Consider the following 8,483-nt stretch of genomic DNA (forward strand, 5'->3'; position numbering starts at 1 on the left):
ACAGGGCGAGCTGCAGTCACACGGAGACCGTGCAGACAGCCGTAAACGGCGCTGCAAGGCCCAAAAACCCTCCTCTACTTTATCCTATGTAGTGTTTTTCCACAAATTAGCTGGAGACGGGTGGAAAGACACTAATAGGATTTTTTTAAATTAATTAGCAGCAGACTACACTACTTGAAAAAAAATTAAAATTGATTTGGCGGTATGACGCAGTGAACAACCCTGAGCTGGAGACAACCAGGCTACGGCTGCTCACAGACTACAGGGCGAGCTGCAGTCACACGGAGACCGTGCAGACAGCCGTAAACGGCGCTGCAAGGCCCAAAAACCCTCCTCTACTTTATCCTATGTAGTGTTTTTCCACAAATTAGCTGGAGACGGGTGGAAAGACACTAATAGGATTTTTTTAAATTAATTAGCAGCAGACTACACTACTTGAAAAAAAATTAAAATTGATTTGGCGGTATGACGCAGTGAACAACCCTGAGCTGGAGACAACCAGGCTACGGCTGCTCACAGACTACAGGGCGAGCTGCAGTCACACGGAGACCGTGCAGACAGCCGTAAACGGCGCTGCAAGGCCCAAAAACCCTCCTCTACTTTATCCTATGTAGTGTTTTTCCACAAATTAGCTGGAGACGGGTGGAAAGACACTAATAGGATTTTTTTGAATAAATTAGCAGCAGACTACACTACTTGAAAAAAAAAAAAAAAAAAAAAAAAAAAAAGAACAGTATGAGGCAATGAACCACCCTCCCTGAACTGAATACAACCAGCTATGGATGGCCTATGTGGCTGCACTCAGACTAGAGAGTGGGCTGCACTCACACACACACACACACACAGACCTTGCAGATCGCTGTGAAAACAGCGCTACAAGGCAAAAGCAAGGTGAATAGTAGGTGAACACAGCGGTTGCTAAATTAGCCTTTGGAAAGCACAAAGAAGCAAATCGCTATCTCTAAACTGTCCCTCAGTCAGCAAACAGCGTCCTGTCACTAACTGAATTCACAGCAGAGTGATCGCAAAATGGCGCCAGCGAATTTTAAACTGCAGCATGACATCATTTCAGCAGCCAATCACAGCCTTGCCAGTAGTTTCATGCCCTCCATGCTAAACAGGATGTGCCCACACTTGGAATCATTCTCATTGGCTGAATTTCGGAATTTTGAATCTGGGAACTTCCGATTCCGGTATCCGATACGCGGCAAGTATCGGAATCCCGGTATCGGAATTCCGATACCGCAAGTATCGGCCGATACCCGATACTTGCGGTATCGGAATGCTCAACACTAGTAATAAGTCATCACTTTACTTACATTAAAGATACAAAGCAGATCCTATAAGAATATAATGTTACTAAGAGGTTTTTTTTTACTTTCTCCTCAGAATTTCCAGCTCACGAGGAAGAGAAATCTTCTATATATTTCAGTATTGAGCAACAAACATCAGAAAGTGAAGAAAAGGGGGAAAAGAGACAAGGTAAGTGTGAGGATCAGCTCCATGTTGTGTGCTGTCAGTCAGTGAGAATAATTCATGTGGAGCAGATGTTATCTGTCAGTGATGGGATATGTATGATGGCTGACAGTGATCCCTGACCGCTGTATACGATTCCTCTGCAATTCGGCCACAGTGACCGCACAGTAGTATCATGTAATAAGTCGTCACTTTACTTACAGTATAGATACAAAGCAGATCCTATAAGAATATAATGTTACTAAGAGGTTTCTTTTTACTTTTTCCTCAGAATTTCCAGCTCACGAGGAAGAGAAATCTTCTATATATTTCAGTATTGAGCAACAAAAATCAGAACGTGAAGAAAAGGGGGAAAAGAGACAAGGTAAGTGTGAGGATCAGCTCCATGTTGTGTGCTGTCAGTCAGTGAGAATAATTCATGTGGAGCAGATGTTATCTGTCAGTGATGGGATATGTATGATGGCTGACAGTGATCCCTGACCTCTGTATAGATTCCTCTGCTATTTGGCCACAGTGACCGCACAGTAGTATCATGTAATAAGTCGTCACTTTACTTACATTATAGATACAAAGCAGATCCTATAAGAATATAATGTTACTAAGAGGTTTCTTTTTACTTTTTCCTCAGAATTTCCAGCTCACGAGGAAGAGAAATCTTCTATATATTTCAGTATTGAGCAACAAACATCAGAAAGTGAAGAAAAGGTTGAAAAGAGACAAGGTAAGTGTAAGGCCATGTGCACACGTTCAGTATTTTTCACGTTTTTTTCGCGTTTTTTTGCTATAAAAACGTGATAAAAACGCGAAAAAAACGCTAACATATGCCTCCCATTATTTTCAGTGTATTCCGCATTTTTTGTGCAAATGTAGCCTTTTTTTCCGCGAAAAAATCGCATCGCGGAAAAAAAAGCAACATGTTCATTAAAATGCGGAATTGCAGGGGATTCCGCACACCTGAGAGTCCATTGATCTGCTTACTTCCCGCACGGGGCTGTGCACACCATGCGGGAAGTAAGCAGATTATGTGCGGTTGGTACCCAGGGTGGAGGAGAGGAGACTCTCCTCCACGCACTGGGCACCTTATAATTGGTCAAAAAAAAAAAGAATTAAAATAAAAAATAGTCCTATACTCACCTTCGATGTCTTCCCGCCTCTCCACTGCACGCTGTCGCTTCGGTTCCTGTAGCTGGTGAGCGGTGAAGGACCTGCCGATGACGTCACTGTCCTGTGATTGGTTGAGACCGGTCATGTGACCGCTCACTTGACCTTGACGTCACGGAAGGTCCTGTGCGCACACACTAGCTATAGGAAGAGGAACGGACGCCGCTGAGGAGATGTCTGGGTGAGTATAAGCATTTTTTTTTTTTTTTATTATTATTTTTAAACATTCATGCAAAAGCAGCATCTATTGTAACAAGTTGGTCACACTTGTCAAACACTATGTTTGACAAGTGTGACCAACCTGTCAGTCAGTTTTCCAAGCGATGCTACAGATCGCTTGGAAAACTTTAGCATTCTGCAAGCTAATTACGCTTGCAGAATGCTAAAAAAAACGCGAAAAAAACGGAAAAAAAACGCAAAAAAAAAAATGCGGATTTCTTGCAGAAAATTTCCGGTTTTCTTCAGGAAATTTCTGCAAGAAATCCGGACGTGTGCACATACCCTCAGGATCAGCTCCATGTTGTGCGCTGTCAGTCAGTGAGAATAGTTCATGTGGAGTATGTTATCTGTCAGAGATGGGATATGTATGATGGCTGACAGTGATCCCTGACCTCTGTTTGATAAGATTCCTCTGCTATTCGGCCACAGTGACCGCACAGTAGTATCACGTTCCCTCGAGTCCCTTTACTTACATTATAGATAGAAAGCAGATACTATAAGAATATATTGTTACTGATTTTTTTTTTACTTTATCATCAGTATTTCCAGCTCAGGAGGAAAAAATATATGAAAAAAGTCTGAGTATAGACCAGCAAAACTCAAAAAATGAAGAAAAGAAGGGAAAGAAGCGACGTAAGTGTGAGGATCAGCTGCATGTTGTGTGATGTCAGTCAGTGAGAATAATTCATGTGGAGCAGATGGCATCTGTCAGTGATGGGATTGTCACATGTATGATGGCTGACAGTGATCCCTGACCTCTGTGTGATAAGATTTATCTGACGTCCGGCCACAGTGACCGCACATTAGTATCATGTAATATGGAGCCAAGTCACTTACATTATATTTACTTCTTTTCTCATAGGTTCCCGCCTCCGCCGGATCTTATCATCCTGCCGGCGAGGATTACCCAGGGCTGCTCGACTATTTTCATCTTGTCACTGTGCCCCTAGAACCCTCTAAAAGACTGGAAACCTCCACATCTAGCGCCCTGAAGTATAGCAGATTCATCATCACTGCTGGACTGTGTAGAAGGACCTTCACCATGTACCTGTGGCCTTCTGACTGTAACATCATTACCCGGACATGTTTTGCCTCTGACACCAGGCTCCATGGTATCCATACTGCTTGCCAGACTTGGCTTTTACTGATTACCTGGTATCTGACCCCGGCTGTCTTTCTGACTATGATTTCGTCTACTGATAATGTTCCTGGTTTTATTCATCCCTTACCTTTCTTTACTATTATTAATAAAAAAAATAACTAAAAGCCGTTACCATTTCTCTGATTCCATTTGGTCTTGAACTCACAACTAATTGTAAGTCACTAATTGCTTTTTTTGTCACTAAATGCATTTGTCATTATCCTGAATGCAGCAGTCAGGCTTATATTTCTGTCCAGCAGCTACACCGATGCCTCCACTCCGAACCAGTCATTGCACTCTCCCACAAAGCTCTCCACAGTGATGCACTCTCTTACGACTCCTCCCATTTGTAAGTCTACTACCATATCTACACTCCAATGAGCTAAGACTAGCATCATCCATAATCAGGACCTCCCATTCCCACGTCCATGACTAGGGTTGAGCGAAACGGGTCGTTCATTTTTAAAAGTCGCCGACTTTTGGCGAAGTCGGGTTTCATGAAACCCGATCCGACCCCTGTGCGGGGTCGGCCATGCGGTACGCGACTTTCGCGCCAAAGTCGCGTTTCAATGACGCGAAAAGCGCCATTTCTCAGCCAATGAAGGTGAACGCAGAGTGTGGGCAGCGTGATGACATAGGTCCTGGTCCCCACCATCTTAGAGAAGGGCATTGCAGTGATTGGCTTGCTGTCTGCGGCGTCACAGGGGCTATAAAGGGGCGTTCCCGCCGACCGCCATCTCACTGCTGCTGATCTGAGCTTAGGGAGAGGTTGCTGCTGCTTCGTCAGAAGCAGGGAGAGCGTTAGGCAGGGTCCATAAACCACCAAACCGCTTGTGCTGTAGCGATTTCCACTGTCCAACACCACCTTCGGTGTGCAGGGACAGTGGAAGCTACATTTTTTTTTTTTCTCTCAGCGCTGTAGCTCATTGGGCTGCCCTAGAAGGCTCCCTGATAGCTGTATTGCTGTGTGTACGCCACTGTGGAAACCAACTGCTTTTTTCAAAGCACATATCCTCTTGTTCCTTCCTTTCTGCACAGCTATCTTTTTTGTTTGTCCACACTTTTTATTTAATTTGTGCATCAGTCCACTCCTTATTGCTGCCTGCCATACCTGGCTCAGATTACTGCAGGGAGATAGTAATTGTAGGACAGTCCCTGTTTTTTTGTTGTTTTTTTTGTGGGAGATTAAGATTGGCATTTCTGCTAGAGTGCCATCCCTGTGTGTGCCATCTCTCACTGAGTGGGCCATAGAAAGCCTATTTATTTTTTTCCTTGATTTGGGTTCTAAAATCTACCTTAAAAAAAAACACTACATCAATCAGTGGGAGAAAAATATTGGCCTCAGTCAGGGCTTGTGTGCCACTCCTGACTCCTGTGTGTGCCATCTCTCATTCAGTGGGCCATAGAAAGCCTTTTTTTTTTTTTTTTTTTTTTTTTATTATTTGGTTTCTAAAGTCTCCCTGAAAAAAAAATAAATACCGGTAAATAAAAAAACAGTGGGAGATTAATATTGCCCTTTCAGCTTGTGTGCCAGTCTTGACTCCTGGGTGTGCCACCTCTCTCTCTCAAATTGTGGGCCATAGAAAGCCTATTTATTTTTTTCCTTGATTTGGGTTCTAAAATCTACCTTAAAAAAAAACACTACATCAATCAGTGGGAGAAAAATATTGGCCTCAGTCAGGGCTTGTGTGCCACTCCTGACTCCTTTTTGTGTGCCATCTCTCATTCAGTGGGCCACAGAAAGCCTTTTTTTTTTTTTTTTTTTATTATTTGGTTTCTAAAGTCTCCCTGAAAAAAAAATAAATAAATAAAAAAACAGTGGGAGATTAATATTGCCCTTTCAGCTTGTGTGCCAGTCTTGACTCCTGGGTGTGCCACCTCTCTCTCTCAAATTGTGGGCCATAGAAAGCCTATTTATTTTTTTCCTTGATTTGGGTTCTAAAATCTACCTTAAAAAAAAACACTACATCAATCAGTGGGAGAAAAATATTGGCCTCAGTCAGGGCTTGTGTGCCACTCCTGACTCCTGTGTGTGCCATCTCTCACTCAGTGGGCCATAGAAAGCCTATTTATTTTTTTCCTTGATTTGGGTTCTAAAATCTACCTGAAAAAAAAACACTACATCAATCAGTGGGAGAAAAATATTGGCCTCAGTCAGGGCTTGTGTGCCACTCCTGACTCCTGTGTGTGCCATCTCTCACTCAGTGGGCCATAGAAAGCCTATTTATTTTTTTCCTTGATTTGGGTTCTAAAATCTACCTGAAAAAAAAACACTACATCAATCAGTGGGAGAAAAATATTGGCCTCAGTCAGGGCTTGTGTGCCACTCCTGACTCCTGTGTGTGCCATCTCTCATTCAGTGGGCCATAGAAAGCCTTTTTTTTTTTATTATTATTATTATTATTATTTGGTTTCTAAAGTCTCCCTGAAAAAAAAATAAATAAACAAAAAAACAGTGGGAGATTAATATTGCCCTTTCAGCCTGTGTGCCAGTCTTGACTCCTGGGTGTGCCACCTCTCTCTCTCAAATTGTGGGCCATAGAAAGCCTATTTATTTTTTTCCTTGATTTGGGTTCTAAAATCTACCTTAAAAAAAAAACACTACATCAATCAGTGGGAGAAAAATATTGGCCTCAGTCAGGGCTTGTGTGCCACTCCTGACTCCTGTGTGTGCCATCTCTCATTCAGTGGGCCATAGAAAGCCTTTTTTTTATTATTATTATTATTATTTGGTTTCTAAAGTCTCCCTGAAAAAAAAAATAAAAAAATAAAAAAACAGTGGGAGATTAATATTGCCCTTTCAGCTTGTGTGCCAGTCTTGACTCCTGGGTGTGCCACCTCTCTCTCTCAAATTGTGGGCCATAGAAAGCCTATTTATTTTTTTCCTTGATTTGGGTTCTAAAATCTACCTTAAAAAAAACACTACATCAATCAGTGGGAGAAAAATATTGGCCTCAGTCAGGGCTTGTGTGCCACTCCTGACTCCTGTGTGTGCCATCTCTCATTCAGTGGGCCATAGAAAGCCTTTTTTTTTATTATTATTATTTGATTTCTAAAGTCTCCCTGAAAAAAAATAAAAAAATAAAAAAACAGTGGGAGATTAATATTGCCCTTTCAGCTTGTGTGCCAGTCTTGACTCCTGGGTGTGCCACCTCTCTCTCTCAAATTGTGGGCCATAGAAAGCCTATTTATTTTTTTCCTTGATTTGGGTTCTAAAATCTACCTTAAAAAAAAACACTACATCAATCAGTGGGAGAAAAATATTGGCCTCAGTCAGGGCTTGTGTGCCACTCCTGACTCCTGTGTGTGCCATCTCTCATTCAGTGGGCCATAGAAAGCCTTTTTTTTATTATTATTATTATTATTTGGTTTCTAAAGTCTCCCTGAAAAAAAAAATAAAAAAATAAAAAAACAGTGGGAGATTAATATTGCCCTTTCAGCTTGTGTGCCAGTCTTGACTCCTGGGTGTGCCACCTCTCTCTCTCAAATTGTGGGCCATAGAAAGCCTATTTATTTTTTTCCTTGATTTGGGTTCTAAAATCTACCTTAAAAAAAACACTACATCAATCAGTGGGAGAAAAATATTGGCCTCAGTCAGGGCTTGTGTGCCACTCCTGACTCCTGTGTGTGCCATCTCTCATTCAGTGGGCCATAGAAAGCCTTTTTTTTTATTATTATTATTTGATTTCTAAAGTCTCCCTGAAAAAAAATAAAAAAATAAAAAAACAGTGGGAGATTAATATTGCCCTTTCAGCTTGTGTGCCAGTCTTGACTCCTGGGTGTGCCACCTCTCTCTCTCAAATTGTGGGCCATAGAAAGCCTATTTATTTTTTTCCTCGATTTGGGTTCTAAAATCTACCTTAAAAAAAAACACTACATCAATCAGTGGGAGAAAAATATTGGCCTCAGTCAGAGCTTGTGTGCCACTCCTGACTCCTGTGTGTGCCATCTCTCACTCAGTGGGCCATAGAAAGCCTATTTATTTTTTTCCTTGATTTGGGTTCTAAAATCTACCTGAAAAAAAAACACTACATCAATCAGTGGGAGAAAAATATTGGCCTCAGTCAGGGCTTGTGTACCACTCCTGACTCCTGTGTGAGCCATCTCTCACTCAGTGGGCCATAGAAAGCCTATTTATTTTTTTCCTTGATTTGGGTTCTAAAATCTACCTGAAAAAAAAACACTACATCAATCAGTGGGAGAAAAATATTGGCCTCAGTCAGGGCTTGTGTGCCACTCCTGACTCCTGTGTGTGCCATCTCTCACTCAGTGGGCCATAGAAAGCCTATTTTGTTGTGAATTTGGATTCTGGGCTCCCCCGGTGGCCGCTTGTGGAATTGGACTTGTCATCCTCTTTCCTGTTTCACCTGATTCCATCAGTAGTGGGTGTCGCTATTTAAGCTCATTTCTCTGGTGGTTTCTTGCCGGTCAACAATGTTATCTGATGCCTCTCAGTGCTTGTTCCTGCTTCTAGACAACTACTAGA

General features: G+C 42.1%; 1 protein-coding gene across 1 annotated transcript in view; it reads left to right on the plus strand.

Moving 5' to 3' along the window:
• LOC143809651 (microtubule-associated serine/threonine-protein kinase 2-like) overlaps positions 1-3,949 on the plus strand; it is a 30,725-nt gene extending 26,776 nt beyond the window's left edge. Inside the window, exons 16-20 of the mRNA XM_077292704.1 lie at positions 1,390-1,482; positions 1,748-1,840; positions 2,105-2,197; positions 3,397-3,489; positions 3,719-3,949. Coding sequence (XP_077148819.1) covers positions 1,390-1,482; positions 1,748-1,840; positions 2,105-2,197; positions 3,397-3,489; positions 3,719-3,816 — 470 coding nt within the window. The 3' untranslated portion in view covers positions 3,817-3,949. The remainder of the gene's footprint in view (positions 1-1,389; positions 1,483-1,747; positions 1,841-2,104; positions 2,198-3,396; positions 3,490-3,718) is intronic.
• Positions 3,950-8,483: the final 4,534 nt, after the last annotated feature.

Source organism: Ranitomeya variabilis, chromosome 2 (genome assembly GCF_051348905.1).
Source record: "Ranitomeya variabilis isolate aRanVar5 chromosome 2, aRanVar5.hap1, whole genome shotgun sequence".
In the NCBI taxonomy this organism is placed as follows: Eukaryota; Metazoa; Chordata; class Amphibia; order Anura; family Dendrobatidae; genus Ranitomeya; species Ranitomeya variabilis.